At 45.2% G+C, this 22,777-nt stretch overlaps 1 protein-coding gene across 2 annotated transcripts; it reads left to right on the plus strand.

Annotated features, from left to right (window-relative positions):
• The first annotated feature begins 15,715 nt into the window (after positions 1-15,715).
• On the plus strand, positions 15,716-22,149 carry PSMD6 (proteasome 26S subunit, non-ATPase 6). 2 transcript variants are annotated; one of them, XM_062500806.1, is made up of 8 exons: positions 15,716-15,915; positions 16,957-17,162; positions 17,674-17,819; positions 18,791-19,010; positions 19,119-19,227; positions 20,247-20,415; positions 21,632-21,709; positions 21,842-22,149. In XM_062500806.1, the coding sequence occupies exons 1-8, from the start codon at positions 15,771-15,773 to the stop codon at positions 21,936-21,938; spliced, it is 1,170 nt and encodes a 389-aa protein (XP_062356790.1). In that variant the 5' UTR covers positions 15,716-15,770; the 3' UTR covers positions 21,939-22,149. The 2 variants fall into 2 exon arrangements, with proteins under 2 accessions (XP_062356790.1, XP_062356791.1); XM_062500807.1 differs by having other exon boundaries at positions 15,733-15,796; positions 16,955-17,162.
• The last annotated feature ends 628 nt before the right edge of the window (positions 22,150-22,777 follow it).

The raw sequence follows: 22,777 nt of genomic DNA on the forward strand, positions 1-22,777 counted from the left end.
CACTATTCAGGAGCCAAAAGCCATTTCTGTCTCATGGCCCACATCTTACTCACCCCCAGGCTCTGTGGTGGGAGCTCTCCCTGCCAGCCCCTCCAGCTCCACATACCAGGATTTCAGGGAAAGCAAATTACACTGATTTTAGGGTTAACATGTTTGCATTCATATTCCAAGCCTTGCTTTCACATCTATAACTCATTTTCCAGCGTCTTCAAGCAAATTTCACACCGTTGGAAAAATGTCAAGGGTTTAATCTGATATGTGTGATACTTACTGATGCCACTAGGGAGGGAGATGATCATATCTTCCCATCATGTTTCTTGCAGGAGTGAAAACATGTCAGGAGAATTCACTGAGTTTCACTATACTTGGTACATGCAAATGAACACAAATCAAACTCTCTGAGGAGCACAGACAAATAACTTTGCATATAAGAGACCCAAGCTAATGTGACTGAAAGCTTATCTGTTTTTTCCAGTTGCATGAGATGCTCTGAGGGGATGGGAACATGGCTTTGCCAATGAGCCTTGCCACGGTTGTGACCTGCATCAGAGAGCAGGACCTGAAGCCCCTATAGGACCAGCTTCCTGCAAGGCTCATGTTTGGCTTCAACTGGATTAAGAGTGTAATAAAGACAGCAGGAAAAAGATTAAAACTGTAATGAATGCATCAATACTGGGATTTTTGCTCAGATTAGTGTATTCCCTGCAATATCAGCAGGAATTCAAATCTGCAAGAATTCCAGAGAGGGCTTCCACAAGCAGCAGGGAAGTCAGTATCAATCTTGTGCCACAAAACAAGCAAAAGAAAGCAAGCAGGGATGTTCTTTCTGTTCTGGATTGGTTTGAAACCCAGAGTTTAAAACAAAGCGGCTGCAGACTGGAAGTTAATTGTTTGCAGAGCTGTGGTAGGGCTGGGGCTCCCAGGGTTGGGGTGGGTCTCAGTGAGGGGGTGCCAGGGCTGCTTTGGGCACAGCTGCCCTGTGTTCTGGGTATGGTTACCAGATGAGCAGCCAGTTCTCAGAGCCATGCAGGACAGTTTGTGCCATGAGGGCTTTGTGCCATGAAAACAGCTGAAGGATCTCAGTATGTCTAGTGCCAGAGGGAGCAGGGGTGTGCTGCAGGCTGGAGCTCTGACTGCTCACACTGTGCTCAGGCAGCTGGGCTTGTACCACTTCACATCCCAGCAGAACGAAACGGCTCCAGTTAAGCCCTTTGCTGTGGGAAGTCCTTCTCTCTACCGAGAAAATGCATGCTCTATTTTAAACCTTGGGATGTGGCTAGCAGAGAAAAAAAAAATCATTATTTGTGTTTTGGTCCTACCCTGATCATCTGTGTACTCAGGGCAGGGCAGGAGGCAGGGACAGGCACCAGTACCAAACGGTGCAGAGGATGGATGGAGGGGACCGGGCATGTCAAATGTCACCCACCTGACCAATCCAATACCCACATTGCTGCTGGCAGCCCTCGTGGCACGTGGATTAAATTCAGCTATCACTAATGCATGGCATTACACTGATACCCAAATATCAATCAATATTATTGACTGCAGTAAATTTTCCTCTGAGCTTATAAATGTAATTTAATTTTGCCCGGACCAAATTAGAAAAAGCAGGCTGCATGAAAGCAATATTCCTAAGGCTTCATTTCGGAAAGACATTTGGATCTCAGAAATAGGACTTGAAGTGTTTGTAGCAAGGAATATGCTTAATTAGATTCATGTCTGAGAAGTCCCCAGCTGTTCTGCAGACAAACAGAAATATCTGAAATTTCTTCCAGCTCTATGGAGACACAGAGATTGGCTCCTCTCCCTGTTGCCCCAGTCTGAAAGATTTGCACTTATGATTATTATCTGGTGCTGTTTCAGGCAATACAAGATGCCACACAATCTCTGAGCACAGAGCAAATATTCCAGCATTTTGCTCCGTGATTACTTCCACCCTGTTTGCTTCAGCATCTGAAATATTCTTTGCTATTTTTTTTTCATGTGAAAGGCTTTCTGGAAGTTGGACGTAACATACATTCATTATGAAATGAAAATACCTCATGTGTTCAGGATGGAAAAAAAATCCCTAGCTTTCAAGAAAGCTTTGTGAACTTATTAAAAACAAGAGTGCTTACTATGCGTGTTATTCTGCCAAATGAAAAATTCCCTCCTTGCTTCTCAGGCTTGTAAGCTGCTTTGTGTGCTCAAGACATCTCTTTCCAGTGTCCAGCACATTTTCATCATTAGTCCAACTTAGAATAAAATATTAGCTGCCTTGTACCAACAGAAGGGTCTGCAGGGCAAACACACCTTGGTTCCATCTTCATTGGAAAGAGATTCTGGAAAAGTCACCAGTGACTATGCCCACACAGCCCTCAGACTCTGAGGGCAGACCCCTGTGCCACAGGGAACCTTCACACCCAAATCATGCATCTGGGGAGAAGCTGAAACAGGAACTGTGTGCCAAAACCACAGCAGGCCATAAACACCACAGCTTGAGAAGAAGCAAGCCATGACTGCCCCCAGAATCCACATCCCTGTGGAACTGCAGCACGTCCAACCACACAGGGAAAGATACAGTCTGGGAGCTTCAGTTCCAGATGAAATTTCCAGGCCTATCTCACCGGCCTGGCTACCTTTCCCTTCTCTTCCTTGTCTCCCCATTACTCACCCTGGCCCTTTTTTTAGGGGTCCCAGCCCCACTTGTGGCTAATGTTTTGGTGTGGGCTAGTGAATGTACAGGTTGGTCTTCCACTGCCTTTCTTCCTCTAATTTCTTCTGCCACCCCTTGTACTTCCCCATAGCCCACCCAATGATCCAGGCTGGGCTGGGAGGAGGTGTGGGTAGACACTGTCAAAACAGGCAACCAGCCACTCCCAGCCCATGGAAGAGTCCAGCTGGGCATCCTGGCACAACCAGCTGCTGTGCTGCTGGCTACAGCCCTGAGCATAGGGCATTTAGGAAATGGAACTCTTACCACGGTTGTACCAAGAAGCTGGGGCTGGATACACAGCAGAGCATGGGGACAGGAGAACATCAAACATGAGTGATCCTCAGGAAAGGGAGGTTAACCTCTTACTGCCAAAGGTACCCACAAGGGGGTGCCTCTGGTGAGGCACATCAGACAAAGAATAGTGCCTCAAACCCTGCTGTAGCTGAGCTGGATCACACAGTGAGCAATACACAGTGCAAAGATCAGACTGACAAAGTGCATCCATGCAGATCACCTCCAGCAGCCAGTGGAACAGGCCAAGGAACTCACCCAGCAATTCAGCCCACGTGACTGCAAAACCCTGCTTTTCATCTGACTAAGGATGAGATGAGTAACAGCAAATACAAGGATGAACAAACATTTCAGGAACTTTGAAGAGCTGCTCTCAGTAACCAGCAGACGCATTCATTATCCCATAGCCACCTCAAATGGGAACTCTCAATCTTCCCTTGCCACACTACAAGCCAAGTCAGTCCATTGGTCGGTGGTGCCATTTGGGTGGGCAGTTTGGTAATTTGAGGCTATTCAGTACTGAGTCACTCAGCTCATGTGCTGTGGCAGATCACACTCTCTCTGCAAGAGCTCTCTTCCCCCTAGTTCTTAATTCCCATTTATCTTACGAACAATTAAGACTCTTTAAGAAGATAATCAGTTTAGACTTTGAAGTTTTTTTCTCTGATCTGTGTTTCCTCCTGAAAATATGACTTCAAATATTGTGGCATTCTGGAGGTTTTCTGTTTCAGTAACAAGCTGATAATTGTAATTATTTTTATCGTGTGGATATTCAAAAATTTGCTCTGAATGCATTCCTTTGAATTTAGTTGAAAGGCACTTTTTGAGCTGACAATCACTTTGACTGTAGCTTGTGAGAAAGAATCAAATTTTAAACTTACAGGAAAAGCTCATTTTACTGCAGTGCTGAGAATCCACTGTCCCAGAGCTCACTGGCATTGAGAGGTGCTAGTGAGAGCCAGAGCAAATATTTCTCTGGGCTTCCACTTTCAAGCAGTATGTTTTAGATTACACATAAGTGGATTCAGGAGAGGAAACTGGGGGTGGTGGGTGGAAAGGATGCAAGTAGGTAAGAATGAAAGGAGGCAGCACACGGAAAATTGGAAGGAAACAGTCAACTAAAGAAAAAAAAAAGATGCACAGAAAGGGTGAGGAGGTACAGCAAGGATTGAGAGTAGAACATACAGAAAACTCAGTTACATGTACCAGACTGGATAGATAAGGATGATAAGGAAATGTATAAGAATAACGTATCAAAGGATTGCTGCTGGGCACTTCAAAAATTGCTGTGAGTCACTAGAGGTGGGATGGAGAAAACAGGAAAACGGGAATGAGTGAGAGGAAAACACCAAGATGATAATAACATTAAAAGATATTGAAATATATATTGAACAGTATACAGTTCAAAATATTAAAAATATATTATTTTCATGTTTGAACAACTGCGCAGGAAGAAAGTGGCATCCTGTTCCCAGGAGGGAGGATGTGGACAAACAGAGGCTGTGCCCAGTGGGGAGCTGGTGTTGGAGGATGGGGAGCAGGAGCCAGCCAGGGCTCAGGTTCTGCACAAACCAGCACCACACATGGCCCAAACCTGCTGTGCCCACCCTCCTCTTCCATCCTCCAGGAGCTAAACCTGGCTCCACTGCACTGTGAGGAATTCCTGTTGGGCAGTGGGTTACCTTGCATCAGGTGAAGCTAATCCTTTGTGTGAGTCCTTCTGTAGACAACGTGTCCTCTTGCACCGGCCAGATTATGCTTCTCCTTTTCAGGATGGAATGTCTCTGCCCTCCAGACCATTCCCATGCCAATAGGCAGGATGCAATATATATTACAGCAACCTGCAGAAATCAAGTAGTGCTAGTGGGATATAGAGAAGCTATGAAAATAAAAACTTGTATTAAACATGAACTTCTGTACTCAGATTCTCAGATGGGTAAGGGCAATGGCTGCTTTGCAAAACAGCAACTGAGGGCAAGGCTGCCTCTAACTCTGGGGATAATTGTCATGGAAACTACAAGTAAAGTAGCACAAACCACAGGTAGGTATGAAAAAGGTAGCTGAAAATAGCTGCTCTGGAATATTTCTTTGCAAAGGTTCTAGACATTAAAACGCAACTGAATAAACAGCTTAGTAATTTTAGATGTTCTTGGAAAATGGATTTTAAAGGGAAAATTGGGGCAAACCACAAAACTGTGGCTCAGGGAAGATGCCAGGAGGAAAAAGATCTCTGAGAGAAAAATGAGTGCAAATATGACTCCTACAAGATTTACAATACACATATGTACAGATGTATAGACAGACAGATAAACTTATGCATGTGTCTGTGATTACACAGAGCACGGAGTGCATATTTTTAACACATATTTTATATAGAGTGTGCATACTTATATAGGTGTATACACAATACATGCACACCACCGGAAAAAAAAAATACTGAAAAGCGAAAGCAACACAAATGAAATCCTTCCTGCATCCAGCTGAAGATGGATGAGAGGGTTGCTCAGAGGTTAACTTGACTGAAGTCCAAGGCCTTGAGCAGGAAAGCAAGTTGTCTGATGAGTTGGACCAGTGTCTAATGGCATCGGCCCAAGAATGGCTGTGACCAGAAAACAGACAGAGAGGGTGAGATCCAGCACCCGACAGCAGAATGGATTTGTGCCAGAGAGCCTCCAGCCGACAGGGGGGCAATCAGCAATTCCCAGCAAGCAGAGATAGCCACAAACCAGACACCTTCATCTCTGCTCAAAAAACGCAGCAAACTGCATTTCACAAAGTGCCTTGCTCCAAGGAACACCTCCCTGTGCCAGATGGATGGTGGCGCATCCAAGGATATTATTCCAGCCAAAATTGCTGGTACAAGGAGCTGCAAGCACAGGGGAAGGAGCAGGGATGCCAGTCCAGAAAGTGGAGCAGTTGGCACAACCTCCATGTAATGTTGCTGGGTATGACAGGGCAGGATTCAGCGTGAACATAGAGGAAAGCAGGTGAGATGTGGAGGTACTGTCATGCAGGCCACACAAGGAAAACGTTAAAGGGTAGCTTATCCACTTGGAAAGGAATTAATTGTGTTGTAACAGAGAAAAGTGTTAGCTGGAAGATGCGAGAAGCAGCAGAATATATGTTACATCCCTCGGCAGCACAGCTGCTGGCTGGGGACAGGATAATCCCACCCCAGTTCTTGTGTCATGCTGGAATAAACAGTGAATTAACCAGGAATAATCCTGCGACAGCAAATTGTATATATACCCTAGTAAGTGCCAAGCAGTAGGTCTCAGTAGGCAAGACGAGTTCAAGGTGAGTACCAGAGGTGTTCTGGCATTGCAGCAGGTGAGTTGTGGGGGGATTTCAGAGGTTGGTGTTGGGGGTTAGGATTTTTCCTATTGTTTCTGTCTCATGGAATTTTGTCCCATGTGTTGCTAACAGATAACAGTAGGTAAAAAAGACAAAAGATGTAGACAAGAGGGAGGGGGAGGAGTGCAGCTGACTGCACTATAGCTGAGGGGCATTATCTTGGGAAGGGCAGAGATACTGCAAGATTTTGGTCTGGGGGAAGGAGCTGGGTGCAGCTCCAAGCTCTCTCTCACTGTGAGCATCAGAGGATGGTCGAGCTGTTATTTATGTGGGGAGAATTCACTGCCACTGCCAGAGCCCAGTCCTGTACTGCTTCTTCCTTACTCTGGGTGAGCCTTTGCTCATAGGAGTGAGCAGATGTGGCACTGGGACCTTATTAACACCTGATCTGACTGGAGAGGACTCTCACCAGCTATTCAGGTGCCTTAGGAGAAAAACCTGGGACCTCAACCACCTCCCCTTCCCAGAGGGCGCATCTCCCCAGCTGTATGAAGAAGCCCAGCTGCTGCTGCTGCCCAGCCCTGGTACTTTCTGCCACTGCCTTGGGCTTTTTCACTACACTGTAACCCAGCACCCCATGACCACCTGACCCTTGTGGCTTCAGCTAAGGCTGTGGAGTTTCCAGTTACCTCTTGTTTGCCACGCTGTGGGGTGTGCTTGCCTCTGCCTTTCCAGCCGCCGTGCCAAGGACCCTGCTGCCGCACATTTTTTTTTCATCACAGCGCCCCCACAGGAACGGAGGAATCATCGCACCCTGCCCGGCCGGAAGCCAGCAGCGCCCCTGGTGGCTGTGCCAGGAACTGCACCAAGGGGACAGCGCCTGCGGCTGGGTCTGTGCTGCTGTTCGGAGCTGCTGCTGCTGCTGCTGTTTGTTTGCCTCGTTACACATCTACGTACTAGTAAAGAGCTGTCATTCCTTTTCCCGTATCTTTGCCTAAAAGCCCCTTAATGTCAAAATTATAATAATTCAGATGGAAGGGGGCCATATTTTCCATTCCAAGGGAGGCTTCTGCTTTCCTTCGCAGACACCTGTCTTTCAAACCAAGACATATCATACAAGGTCATATCCACACCATGTAAAATATAATGATCAGTAACTCAAATGACACCCCAAAAGGAGGCAACAGCAGAAGAACTATTTCATTCACCAGAAGTGATTGCTACTCCCAAGTGCAAGGAACCAGGAAAAAACAAAGTTCCAGAGAGCAAAAGATGAGGAAGGGAAGGTCAAGGGAGATGTGAAAGGAAAATGGAAATGGAGACTAAAGTAATCCTAGCTAAGAAACAATTCTAACCAGCTACAGGAGGATAGAGTTCAACACAGCCCCAGCTGCAGAGCAGTGTGCCATAGAGGCAGGAGGAAAACAGCCACAGCAGCAGAGGCTGGATGCTGCAGCCAGTCAGGGCTTTACAGGGTACGAAACAGGTATTTATGAAATACCACGAAGCACAGGTTTCTTTACTTCTGAGAGGTTACAACATAGGAAAATACCAAAACGAAATAATTACATGGGATTTTTTACTCAGTAATGTCAAGTTGCAGCTCAGGAAGATTAAATATGCAACCAGAAGTCACCTACATTGACGTAATGCCACTAATAACAGTAGCATTTATAGAGGGCTAAATCACACTTTCCTCGCTTAAGGCCTTTCTCTCTGACCTTTGAAGGTTTGATCTTGAGACGTGAAGTAAATCATCTGGACAGTTTTCTTCACCTCTAACCAGCGAAGGATATTCCTACTCTGTGAAAGCAGATTTAGTCCTGCAAATAAAAGAAAGAAATATACTGGAGGTATTTATCCTTCAAGGCGCCTGAGTTCTCTGCTTCCCAAAGTCACTCTGTGGAATGGCAGAGCTTTTTCCATCAGCTGAGAAGGATCCTCTAGCACTGCACTGAGATAGTCTCCAATTCCAGATGGTCTGAATTTTCTGCTCACTTATTAAAACCAACATAAAACCCCTAAAATAGCAATCCAGCTATTTTCACCAAAACTGAAATTTCTCAGACTAGCAACTTGCCCATTAGTAAAAGCAAAACATTTAGGGAGATCAGTACCTGGGCACAAGGGCACAGGACTGTGTCTACCCTTAAATCCCACTCACTCTGGGACTCAAAGCACACTCAGGAGTAGGCAACAAGAGCACCTTCCTCAGTTAAATTGGTGTCCAAGCCAATGGGCATTTTGCAGGTGTTCTCCAGGTACTCCAACAGTCTTCAGAAACAGCCAGAGCTAAATTCCCACATATTTTAGAGAAATGCCCTGTCTTGTGAACTTACCAGGATGTTCAGACTGTGGTCATTTCAACACTGGGTTTATTTTAGAAGACAACACAATATTAAGTCATCACACTATTGTTTGTGTCAAACATCCTTTGCCTTAATTAATAAATGTGTGTTGGTTTACTGTGAGATCTCAGCAGAATTTACACAACACTTCTCAGCCAAGTGCCTTTCCTTGCATGATGTGAAAATCACTTGTGTTATAAAGAGTGAAACCCACCCCCCCAAAAAAAAAAACAAACAAAAAAAACCCTGTGCTGTGTGTTTGAAAAGAAGCTGTGGAAAATACATCAATACTTGCAATTACAGTGGCAGCTGCTGTTATGTGAGCAGTCAGGGATGAAGGCTGCTTTTCCATGGATCTCACACACTTTCTCCCTACTCTGCCCCATACCTATATGGCAAGACTTGCAGCTCTTCTTTCCTCTGCTCCTCCTATATATTTCCCATCCCTCCATGCACCCTACAATGGTCCTACAGCAATCTTCACTGCTGGCCACATTCCCTAAACATCAGCTGAGCAAAAGGCACAGGAATCCACTCACTGCAGGGCAGGATGGTGTGGGTTAGCAGAATGGCTAATCCTCCCAGTTTGGATCTGCCCTCCCTGATCTCATGAAACTTTAAGGAATTGAACATTACTAAGAGGTCATGACATCTATCAGATTTGGTTCAAGCTGACCAAGATGTTCAAAGGCATTAGAGCACAGAAACACAGGCTGATGGCAAAGGGTGTAATTGCATGAGACTATTGCTTGAGAAAAAGAGGCTTAAAAAAATCATCAAAGGACAAAAGTCACTCTGGAACCACAGAGAAGGCTGATAGGGCTGAGCTAAGGAGGAAGAAAATGGAGTAGCTTCCCAAGAGACTGAAAGATTTCAAATTCCCTGCTCTTCATTTCAAATTATCTCAGTAAACTGATAACTATCACATCAACCTGCCAACAACCTGAGGATTTAAATAAGCTTTTTTTGCCACCAGCACATATAAGCCCTAATGTATTCTGAACACATTATTTATTTAAAGATCACATTGTATGTACTACAATCAATATCCAGATTGTGCCAGAGTTGCTGCAAGTAAAAAAATATAATTTTAGGCATGCGAAACCCCTCCAGTTTGGACAGAGGCTAGGCAAGAGTAACCAGCACTTCTTAAAGTCTTAGAAATGTAGTGAAAGAGCTGAAGTGTGTGTAATTACCAGCGAGAGGCATTGTAGCAAAGCAGATAAAGTTAATTATACAGTACAGGAGTGTTTTCAGTTGATGTGGTAGTAATCATAGTCAACAGAGAAGTGCCCAACAGAAGGATCCATATACAATAAAAGCAATCATGGGGTGAAAGTGTACAGCACAAATTACCTAAGAAACAAAGGCAGACACTGCCACTTAGCTGGAGCTGCCAAATTAATGCAGATTTGTGGATTTCTACATGCAATAGGATACCTTAAACAGCAGCACACCTTACCCTGCACATGGTACCCCCTAAAACTGTCACATCAGTCTGGAGGTGTGAGGAGGTACCCATATTTGTGCTCTATGCAGGCCAGATCCAGCACCAGCCTGTGATAGTATTGACACCACTTATCATGGGGAACACTGGGCGCTGGTGCTGTGTATGAAACAAATACGTCAGTGGGTTGGCCTAGAGTATCTGTTTTCTGAAACTAAATGATACTTAGGAGACAAGACGCAACAAACAGACCTCATTTTGATTTCAGACTCACAGGCTACCATCTCCCATGGACACTCCTTTCTGCATTGTAACAGGCAAGCTGGAATACAGGATCTGTAACAAATGGCTCAAGCATAAAACACTTGTGTGTGTGTATATTTACGCATCTCCATAAATGTCATTTCAGTGTCTCTTGGTTTGATGATGAGACAGACACTGAGCAGGATTTCACTTCCCTGTGCCAGCAGCGCTCTCTCCCACTTAGCCATTTCACCCAGGAGCTGTCACTTGCAGCATATCTTCATGGTACCAAATCCACTGGGTTCTCACCTGTTCAGAAACAGTTTCTTCCCTGAGTTTTCCTTAGGCAATAGTGTTAAATATATCCAGCAGAACTGTGCCATCACACTTCCCTGCACTAAGGGCTGCCAGAGGTGTGGAGAAAAGGAAGAGGCTCCTCCACTGCCCCTACCTGTCAGTTTGATTTCTCATGGCCATTACACATTAATAGCTTTTCAGATCTCTAAGTAATGATGCAGGAGCCCTCTCTTCCCAGGGTAATAAACTGCCCCAACATGTCTGTTTGTTGGAACACCCTGATGCTAATGCTGCAAAAGACTTAATTTGGGCACTATGTAAAATGTTGTCCTTCAAAACAAGGATTTATTGATTTGAAAATATGCAAGGGAATAAAAGACCCAGATTGCTGTGAAACAAATATTTGGCTGATCAGATGCAATTAGTAACACGGAAAGAATGACAAAAGAATATCAGGGAGGTCAAGAGATGCAGAAATCCCAATCCAAGGGCATTTTCTAGCTGTTTGTATACTGGTGGCAGGGCTTGTTTAACACCAGCCAGCCCGTGGAGCTGCACTAGCAGGGGCTCGATCCTGAGCTTTTCACTCCTTGCTGACACAGACTGTAGCTTCTGAGAGCCAGACTTCCTGAGACAACAGCCATACCTATGCCAACAATAATTACCTAGGAAAACAGGCAACTTCTAGGATCTTATTCAGAAGAAATCAACGCCTAACACTTGTATGCCTATACAGTGACACTGTGAGTATTGCTGTCAACACTTCCACTACTGAAGGGTGAAGAATGAAGCCAGATGTGTTTCAAGTGCCATCTTTTCCCCAGTTCAGTTAAACCAGCCCTGCAAATGAAACAAATGCACTGGCCTTGAAGATGCCTGAAGATGACAGCAAGGTATGAAAGCATAATTGGTATTGCTGAGGTGAGCCTGCAGCTCACAGCATGGTGTCTGCGCACAAAGAGCTTTTTGTTACAGCATGGACAGGTCCAACAGCTTCCAGGGCCCTGCCTGCCTTCTGCAATGGGAATTAAAGTCACTCAGCAGCACTTGGGTCCAGTCTTGGCTCCTGCTGCAGATCCTGATCTGCTGGCAGAAGATGCTCACAGTGCCAGTGTGGTCCCTGTCTCTGAAGCCCAGGAGAGCCAGGTAGGGCTGCAGGACCTCCTTGGAGAGGAAAGGGGAGCACGCTGTGACCTGCTGCTGGAACATGCCACATGCCCTGAGTGACTGGAGCTTCTCTCTTTGTGGGGTGGGAGAGACAAGCCCCTGCACTCAGCAGAGCTGGACAAGCAGAGGGATCGGTGACAGACAGAGTCCTTGGCTCCCTTGATGACACTGGAAAGCAAAACACTTGGCTCCTGACACTGCCATAACAGGTATGTTATACATCCCTGCACATTTGCATTTTTTCACATTATACATTTTTGCCAGCAGCAAAGTGGTGTCTGGCTGGACACAGGGGTCTGCAAACCGGGCAATGGCTGGCTAGGGGACACAGCAGGTTTTGGGTGGTCTGTGCCCCTGCAGAAGGCTGCCAGTTCCCAAAGATTTCAGTCAACATTCAGCGGTAGCAGAGCTTCACTTGGTAGTCGGAGGGGGGAAACCAGCCCAGCAAAGCACTCAGAAGGCAGAGACACCGTGCAGTTACCGCTCTGAAACACTGGCACCTTGTGGCAGCTCAGCCCCAGCCAGACACGCTGCATCTGATTGTCCTGTTGGACATCGGGGTGGCCTGGGCACGGCTCCAAGAGCCGGGACACAAGCAGGAGCAACATCACACAGACACATAGAAAGCCACCTTGCTCTGTGCAGCATTTAGTAACTAACAGCTGCTACTGGGGAAGGAGTAGATCTGGAAATTTGTAGTTGCACTTCCAGCCCTGTTTGTGGCCTCCCACAGCTACAAAAATGGTAACAAGAAGGGTGGCATTACTTGGGATGCTCATGATCACTGACCACACAAGACGTGTCCAATCCAGGAAACTGCAAGAAGTAAACAAGCCTTTTGATGTGTGTGAGCATCACCAGGGCAGTGCAGGGTCTGGACCTGCAGCACATCCATACTGTCATTCAAGAAAGAGATACTAGGGGCCATCACAGGGCTCCTCACTGCCCTGCTGCATCTTGCAAGGAAAGAAACACTTATTTGAGATCTCTTTTTGGGGAAAAAAACATATTTGGATCATTTTGAATGCTGTAGGACCAGATTAAATTATGGTCACCACAAGGCCTTATTTCATCATATAACTATTTGAAATATAATTATTCTCCCTGCTTTTTTTTTTAAATATTTAACAGTGAATGTCACATGTGTGTACCCAGCTCCTTTTCTCCCTGTTACTGGTGAAATAAACATAACTATGAAAATATGGGCAAATATTTACAGGCAATAAATGCTGTGTGGGATAATTAACTAGAGTTTCATATGGTTACAAACCAAAATACAACATTTCAGTAATATCTAAATCCAGAAAAATGAAAACTCAGTTCACTTTCTCTTCTCACACCTAGCAGCTTCTTTTTTAGCCAATTAAAAAGTGGCAAATCCAGAAATGGGAGAACGAAGACATTTTTCTCCCACAGTACATAATGAATTTGTGGCTTTTACTGCCACAATGAGCTGAGGATACCAAACCCAGCAAGGCTGACAGGGCGTGGGTGTTTCTGTGGACAGTGAGAATGGCCAGGACTATAACGGTTACAAATGATGTGAATTTTGGAACAGGGCAGACCTCCAGCTGTGGCTGCAAACCAATCTTTATTAGGGATTAGGAAAAGAGCTATGGTGACAGCCAGGTTATCTGCTTACAAGGGAGCTGCACATACTTTTCACCTTCCACCCGTTGCTGGAGGGACTGTCTGCAATAACTGTATGTTGGAGCTGGTTCAATTTTTTTCATCTTCAATTTTTGTGAGCTAATCCCAGCTCAGCCACTCACACAAGCAACATTCACCCATGTGTGCAATGCCTGAGCACTTGGAACATCAGCCTTACTTAGCAGAAAAAACCCCAACCATTCTTTTCTTCCCAAACAAGGCATGCAAAGAATAAACAGCATTCCTTAGCTCCAGAGCATGCTGCCTAAGGAATAGAGCTGGGGAGAAGATGCAAAAAAAAAAAAAAGCCCAGAACATGCAAGACACCTAAAGGTGTCTGCCATAAATAAAACTAATTAATAGGCCTCTGAGCAAATGCAAAGGCCAACAGGCAAATAACATAAATACTGCTGCAAAAGATCTGCGTGCTGTTCCCCACAAAGCATCAAAGCCATTGCTCCTTGCGCAATCGATACAAAAGTGATTGTGGCTCAAAAAGAGAAACAGAAGACAAAGGAAAAAATGTCTGCTCTTAAAGAAACAAAGGAACTGCCCAACTTAAAACACAGTTTCTTCTTTATTTCATTCTAAAATACTATAACTACAAGCCGATAAATGAAGAGGTGGGGGGGAAGTCAGAATCAGCGTAAAAAATACTAACACTTATCAAAAAAACAGCAGGCAACTGTTTCTTCCAGCGATCTCCTAAATAATTCATGCCCAATATACAGAAGCCAATCTTGGGAATACACAGCGCCAAAACAGTTGAGGGAACTGTTTCTCCCATCACCCAGATCCAAAGCACAACTCCAAAATAGAGGCACCAGCCAAAAGCGTTGTACTTAAACCCCAATTCTAACAAATGGCACCCAAATGTGTCTGGAGGAGCTCAGCTATTCAGCAAGGGTGCTCCAGGAGTCTGGGTGGGATCCTGCATCCCACAGTACAGCCCTGGGCACCCAAAAATGCCCTTCACAGAAGCCAAGCACCCTGTGCCTGCTGAACCACCTGGCTGTGTTCCACTCCAAAAGCACCAATTATGCTTTTATCTTACTGCCAACTTCCATGAGAATACAGTGGCTGATAGAGAGTCGTAAAGATAAAAAAAGGGTTTGACTTCAGGTATCAGCTGGGGATGAACCTCAGGGACTCCACCCACAGGGCTATGCAGGCACAGGCAATGTCCCATCTGTAACAAATGGCACAGACAATCTGTGGTAAGGAGGGAGAATGGGGCAGGACCAGGGCCAGTGGGGTGGGGTGACACGTGGGGACCACCCAGCCCTTCTGCCACCCTCTCCACTTGACATTCCCAAGGGAGGGAGCACACTCTAGCACGGGCAGTTTGCTGTGTGAGCTCAGGAAAGGCAAAATCAAATATATTTAATAAGCAAGAAAAGCAAAATGAGAAGTAGATGAACACAGGCCAGAGTCAGGTATGACTTCCCCACCATCCTGGATGAAATACAACTGCAACCAGAGCTGTTTAGAGCCCCCTTTATTTGCCTTCTACTTATTTTGAGTCACAAGCTCTGGTGTAACACATTCAAGCCCCTTTCTGAAACTACAAAGGCTACAAACCCACTCTTTCCTGAGATCCCTTCAGGTCTGTGTCCTTCCCCTATGCTCAAACACCAGACAAGCCCTTGCTCAGCCTTGAGAAGAGACAACTGAGAGGGGACCTCATCAATGTCTGTGGGTGTGTGCCAAGCAGAGAAGCCAGGCTCTGCCCGGTGGTGCCAAGCAATAGGGCAAGTAACAATGGGCACAAAGTGATGAACAGGAAATTCCACCTGAAGATGAGGAAAAACTTTCCTGTGCACAGGAACAGATTGTCCGGAGAGGCTGCGCAGAAACTAGAAATCACTCAGTTGAAATATTGCAGAACTGTCTGAACACACCCCTGTACCATGCGCTCTGGGATCACAGAATCATCAAATGCTTTTGGTTGGAAGGGGATCCTGAACATCACCTAGTTCCAACCCCCTGCCATGGGAAGGAACACCATCCACTCGATCAGGAGCCCCTTCCATCCTGGACACTTCCAGGGATGGGGCGGCCACTTCCCCCGGGCAGCCCGCGGCCGTGACGGTGATGTTTTTGCCGTTTCTGTGTTTGTATCTCCTGTGGCCAGGCCCGCCCCCGCCACCGCCAGGGGCCGCCCCGCGCCCGCGCCGCCCGCCGGGGTCCTCCGCTCCGCCAGGGGGCGCCGCGCGGCGGAAACGCGCGGCCACTTCCGCCCGTCGCGGCTGAGTCACTTCGCCGCGCCGCCCTCCCGCTGCCCCGAGCCGCCCGTCCCGCCGAGCCCCGGCCCCGCGGCCCCCGTCCCGCCGCTGCCATGCCGCTGGAGAACCTGGAGGAAGAGGGGCTGCCCAAGAACCCCGACCTCCGCATCGCCCAGCTCCGCTTCCTGCTCAGCCTGCGGCCCCGCGCGCCCGACCCCGCCGCGCGCGACGAGCTGATGGCGGCGGTGCGGCTGCACAGTGAGTGGGGCCTGGGGGAGGCTCTGTGTGTGTGTGTGGGAGTCTGTCTGTCTGTTCGCCGGCCCCGCTCCGACCGCCTGTCTGTGGAGCTGCCGTGTGACTTCCTGTGGTCGTCGATCCCCGGGCAGGGGCTTGTGTACACGTCCCCCCGCAGTTCGGCATCGCTCTGCCCCCGGGACTGACTCCCCTGGGCATGGACAGCCCGAGAGCAGCGGGGCAGGGCGAGGGTCGGACGTACCTGTGCCGTGCCCTGTCCCCAGCTCCGAGCACACTTATATCGTGCTGGGGCTGTAAGAGCTGTGAGCTGGGCACCACGGGCTACTGTGCTCACAGTGGGATAAAGAGGATCACAGAACAGCCTGAGCTGGAAGGGACCCATAAGGCTCATCAAAGTCCAAGACAGGGCACTCCAACAGTACCACTGTGCCTGAGAGCGCTGTCCGAGTGCTCCATGAGTTCTGTCCTGGGGAGCCTGTTCAGTGCCTGACCACCCTTCAGAAGAAGAGTCTTCTGATATCCAACCAAAACCTCCGCTGACACTGCTCCGTGCTGTTTACTCAGGTCCTGTCACTGGTTTTCAGGGAGCAGAGATCAGCACCTGACCTTCAACTTTGTCTCATGAGGAAATTTTAGACAGCTTTGAGGTCTCCCCTCAGTGTTCTCTGTTCTAGGCTGAATACATCATGTGAGCTCAGCTGCTCCTTATACATCCTCTCCAGACCCTTCATTATCTTCATGTCCCTCCTTGGGATGCCCTCTAGCAGCTTAATAACCTTCTGGTATTGTGGTGCCCAAAAGTGCCCCCAGAACTCGAGGTGAGGCCACCCAGTGCAAGGTAGGGAAAGTGCGAATGGGAGCAGTGATGAAAAAGGAAGCATGAGGGGCAAGGCCTGCAGAAACAGTGGCTGTGCTGTGTCTGGATGCAGCAGGTATCTGGTCATAGAAGGGACATCTCTGGTGTTGACACTCATGTTGTCCTTTTAGGAACAAACACTCTCGTTGCAGCAATGAGCAGCAGAACCCTTCCTGCTTCTCTTTCAGACATGGCTCCATACTATGAAGCCCTGTGCAAGTCTCTTGAGTGGCAGATGGACACAGATCTGCTGAACAAAATGAAGAAAGCCAATGAGGAGGAACTGAAACGTCTTGACAACGAATTAGAGGATGCGGAAAAGATCTTGGGGGAGAGCGAAATCCGGGATGCGATGATGGCCAAGGCTGAGTACCTGTGCAGGATTGGGGACAAGGTTGGTGACAGCAGAGGATTTATGGATTCGTAGAAAACACTGCATGGGAGCCCTGTTAGCTGGGCAGGTCCCGGTGAGCGCTGGGGGACTTGCAGAACATTTTCTCTCTGGCACAGCTCACACATGGGTGGCAGATAGGGGAGGGTCTTAGTGAATTATAAATTATCTAGAAAAAAACAGTCCTTGAAAGAAAACAGCTTTTTTTCTTGACAAGGGGAAAAGTTTACAGATACCATTATTCACTTTCCTTGCACCTTTAGACCTTTCCAAACTATTTAGATTGTGCAGCTGAATTTCAAGTTACAGAGTAAATTTTCATAGTCTTTAGCTTTGAAAAATAACTGAGGAACAGCTTTTCTAGCTTGATTTAAATTTAGATAAGATTATTCAGAATGCATAATGTGAAAATCACAACTACCAGTGGGACACAACACACGTTCTTACAACAGGTATTTTGTGAATGTTCTGGGTGCTTTTAACATTCTTACAGTAGCAAATACTGTTTTGCCAGGAGGGAGCTCTGACTGCATTCCGTAAGACTTATGACAAAACTGTGGCCCTGGGACATCGCCTGGATATCGTGTTCTATCTGCTAAGGATTGGCTTGTTTTATATGGACAATGACCTCATCACACGGAACATTGAAAAGGCAAAAAGGTACTGCTTGGGGTGTCTGAGTGCACTAAAGCACTTTTGAAACAAGCTGGAACAAAAGAAATAGAAGATAAATACCTTTTTGTCCAGAAATGACTGGGACTGCTTGTGAATGAGAATCAGAGTGATGGTGGATGTTACTTTATTTTAGAGCACTTCCAACTCCTGGATTTTTTTATGGGGGGAAGAGAAAGATTAAGATTTTGTGGTAGCTGTTTTCTAGCTGCTGGCTCAATTTGTATTTGTAGCCCAGCTCCCACTCCTACTTTGTGTATGACTGGACTGTGCCTCTGCCAGCTAAGTCCAGCTGCTCCCAGTGACTCTGACTCTGTAAAGAGGGAGATTTTCCTCTAGAAGCAAGAGCAGCATGGTGTGTTTTGGTGCCACTGTCCTTCCCATGTTCCCGTTGGTAGCTACAGTGTCTCTGTGCTCCCAGTGTTTTGAACCTCAGCAGTTCCTGTAGAAAGAAAGCTGTGGTTCAGTCTCTCTGTTGCTGCCATGAGATGCCTAGGCAGAGGAGGTTCCTACTTCCCTTGTTCCTTGTGTTGCCTTCTCAGCAGTTTTGTGTCATCCCTGCCCTTTTTACAGCCATGCCAGTTTTGTGCTGATTCTTAAAAAGTGGCAACTTGTATCTTTTTTTCTATGCTGCTGGTTGGACAGCTTTGATTTTAGCAGCAAAGGCAGTGGAAATCTGTTGCCACAGTCCAGGCTGACAGTAATATTTACCTGCACATGCAGAGGGACTGTTGTCATAGCTGAAGAGGCTGTAAACTTTTCCGTTCAGCTGAAACTTGTGCTGTGTAAAAGCCTCTGGCCTCTCCTGTCTCAAGGAAGCCACTTTCCTACACCAACAGGTGTACATAAACCAAGTTATTCTTTCTCTAATCTCATGGTATCAGTTGATTTGTACTTCTTTCAGATAACTTATTACATGACACATTTACATAAGTAAATATTCTTTTTTCTATTTTAAGTCTAATAGAAGAAGGAGGAGACTGGGACAGAAGAAACCGTCTCAAGGTGTACCAGGGCCTTTACTGTGTAGCCATTCGAGACTTTAAACAAGCAGCAGAGCTCTTCCTTGATACAGTTTCCACATTTACATCCTATGAACTGATGGATTACAAAACCTTTGTAACATACACTGTCTATGTCAGCATGATTGCCCTGGACAGGCCTGACCTGAGAGAGAAGGTAAGGAGAGCACGTGGAAACACTGGTGCAGACTGACAGAGTCTTTCCTTAACCTGTTCATCTGGAGGCTGAAAGGGATGGTGGTTAAAGATGTGTGTTTGCTTTCAGGTGATTAAAGGAGCAGAGATCCTGGAAGCCTTGCACAGCTTGCCAGCTGTACGGCAGTATCTCTTCTCTCTTTACGAATGTCGTTATGCAGCCTTTTTCCAGTCGCTAGGTAAGGCTGGGTTGTGTCCCACAACACTGTTCCAGGTGTTCCAGGTATTTGTTTCAGATCATGCACTACTTTTGTGAAGTAGCTACAGTCTAGAACTAGAGCTATGTGCAGAAAAAGCAAACTATAGAGATTTTTTTAACAGTGACCTAAAATTTTCTGCTTTGATTTTTCAAACAAAGAAAGACAAACTTCTCATCCAATGAGCCTTGTGAAAGGTCACATCCGATTAGGTGAAAAAGCACTTTGAAAATGGCTATGAAACACCATCTTACATGAAGAGCCAGATCAGGAAAGATTTGAAAGCTTTCTGTGTCAAAGGGTGATACCAAAGAAGAGTTTTCAGAAAACCCTCATTCTTGCCAGTTCTTGGACTGCTTGTTTTTCTTCTGTGAGATTTAGAATATGAGAAAATAAGATATTTAGAAAAAGCAAGGAAGAACCCTTGTTTTTGTGGAAGACTAGGCCTGATGAGACTGAGTTAAAGGGCAGTATCTTCCTATTGCCAGCCTCATCCCAAAGCAAGAACCTGTCAGGGAAAAACAATCACTTCAGTTACTGGAAATCCATGCAACTAATTTAAGAGCTAGTAGCAGCAAATGAATGCCGTGTCCTTATACAGGTATGGGTAACAATGTTTCTTGAAGAAGTTACATACCAAGTTGTGCTTGCTGCCCAGCTCCAGGCTGCGCCTGCAGCTCTTGCTTTCAGCGAGGTGGTCCCTCCCCCACTGAAAGAAAGATGCTGTGTTGATTACAGGCTCCCATTAGCTCTGCCACAATATTGTTTGCATGTTCTTACTGCTCCTGGTTCCAGAACTGATACAGATTACATAAATTTACTTCTCTTTGGTGCAGACTCTCTTTCAAATCTTGAGGAGTGCAAGAATAAAATGTAGCTATGGTCACGCCTATTACTTATTAACTGGCGCCATGTCTTTTATTTTTGTAACTGGTACTTGACATTTCGTAGAAATTACTGACTTTTATTTTGCTCTTTTTTTTTTTTTTCTTTCTTGGCAGCTATTGTAGAGCAAGAGATGAAGAAAGACTGGCTGTTTGCACCTCACTACCGATACTACGTACGGGAAATGAGAATCCACGCCTACAGCCAGCTCCTCGAGTCCTACCGGTCCTTGACGTTAGGGTACATGGCAGAAGCCTTTGGAGTCAGTGTAGAATTCATAGATCAGTAAGTTCTTTGGCTTTTTCAGTTCAGAGAGATCTCCTTTTATACCTTTTAAATATTGATGGTAATCTCGTTATGAGTAATTGTCTTTGTTCACTTGTGTTCTAAATATGCCAAGTTAATGTTTCTGTGGAAGAGTGTGAGAAGCTGGTGTTTATTAATTACTTTGTTCTTTATATTGCTGTATTTATCGATCTCCATGTGCTGTGAAGCTTTAGATTTGAGATAGCTTAGTTCACTGCTATGCAAAAACTGAGCTGTTCCCACTTTGAGGATCTGCACATTTTTTGTACTCTGCCAGTCTCCCTCTTTCATTTTGCTTGGTTTCTGTTACGTGGATGGGATCTGATGTTTGTCACTTAACTCTAACATACCCTGCAGTCCCAATTTGAAATTCTTTTCTAGAATAAAACCAACAGATTTAGATCAGTAAGAACTGTGAATGGTGAATGAAAAAAATGTAAAATGTAAATGGTGAATGAAGTAAGAAACTGACATTTTCTCTGTGTACAGGAAGTACATTATTTCAAATGTCTTCACAAGAGTTATTCTTGTTTCAGATTTCTAACACAGAAAACTTACAGAAATATGAAACTGCTTGAAATATTCAGAAATTAATAAGTACTTCAAGAGAAACCAAATGCCATTTCATTCAAGAGTAAATTTTTTTAAAGTCATACTAATTCTTATGCTTTCAAGTAATTTATTATGAGTTGCAACTTATCATACAGTTGAGTTAGGAATATTTTCTTGTGCCATCAGTGCTGTAGATCACCATTAATTTAATGAAACAAGAATAATGAAATTTTAAAAAGTATTTTAAAAAATTTATATTGTTGAGATACTTTCCTAATTAATTGACTGGCATGAAGATGTTTACCTCAGGATAAATTCCAAATAGCCACACTGCATTACCTTTGGATATGCTTTTGGATTTGAAGAGTAGTTGTTACAGAGTTCAGTGATAAGTTTCACTAACCCAAGTACAACACTTTGGCCTGACAAGAAAGAGCTAAGAGGTTTTATGTTCAGGTCATTAAAATACATATTTTTGGGTGCAATGTCCAAGCCTTAATAAGATGAGGATGTGTAAGATGCCTTATGAAGATCCATAGGCTGTTGCTTCAGAAATGCAGTGTGGTGTAACAGCAGTTCAGTGTTCTTAGGTCTGAAAGTCCCTGGTGAAACAGGATTTAACCAACTTTTTTCCTTTATTTAGGGAGCTTTCCAGATTTATTGCAGCTGGACGATTGCACTGCAAAATAGACAAAGTAAATGAGATTGTAGAAACTAACAGGTATGTAAGAATTCCTAGAGGTTGTTTTTGAATTTTGTGTAGTTTGATGGCAATTACTACAGAAATGTTTAATGTTTTGTTATAAATAATATTCTTAGTTCTAACCCCCTTTTTTCCCCCCGTGATTCCTAGGCCTGATAGCAAGAATTGGCAGTACCAAGAAACCATCAAGAAAGGAGATTTGCTGCTAAACAGAATTCAGAAACTTTCCCGAGTAATTAATATGTAATTTTTTTTTAATGCAAGGGAATGCAACATTTAGATGTGTAAAACATTTTGGAATTAACCTATAAATATATTGCATAACTTGGTGTACTGTAGGGAAAAAAATAACTAGCAAAAAAGGTAGTGTTTTTACTTTCCACTTCATTATGTACACACTGTTCTGTTCTGGTGTATGGAACCCAGTTCATTTATTAAATGTATGATACTGTTGGTGATCTCTTGTAAAATACTTTGTTCCTTTCCTTTCCTGTATATCCAGTGTTCCATATTGAACAGCAAAGCAGGCTCACAACCTGTGAACACAGAGAATTCATGGCCATTTTATGCTTGCTGTTTTAAGACTTCCATATTAGAATCAGAGGTGAAAACAGTTGCATAATAGTAAAGTGGCCAAAAATTTTAGTGGAGAGTGCACACTGTTCAGAGAGGACAGAGTCTCGCAATGAAGGGATTACAGTTTAAGGGAGAAGGAATAAGGATGTAAGTGATTGGGGTGAAGCAATAATATAACAACAGAAACTGTGGGACTGAAACTTTGGGAACAATTGTAACAGAAGTAGCCTCTCTATTTAAACTATCTTTTTTGCAAACTGTTGAAAGGGAAGTCAGCACTTGAGCAAAGCATTACATTTGTAATTATTATCTGAGTTAGGTTTGCAGATGTCAGTGATGGTGGGAGCTGTGGAAAGGACTACTGCAGTCAGAGCTGATCAGGTACTGCAGGGGTTACAGTTCCTTTCTTCACAGCTGCTGAGGAATGAGTGTCTCACTAAGCTGCTGCCATACTGATGACACGTGGTTTCATGGCAGAGCCTCCAGCAGCAGCTGTTTACCCTGCTGGCC

The sequence above is a fragment of the Cinclus cinclus genome, chromosome 12, assembly GCF_963662255.1.
Source record: "Cinclus cinclus chromosome 12, bCinCin1.1, whole genome shotgun sequence".
NCBI classification, from domain to species: domain Eukaryota; kingdom Metazoa; phylum Chordata; class Aves; order Passeriformes; family Cinclidae; genus Cinclus; species Cinclus cinclus.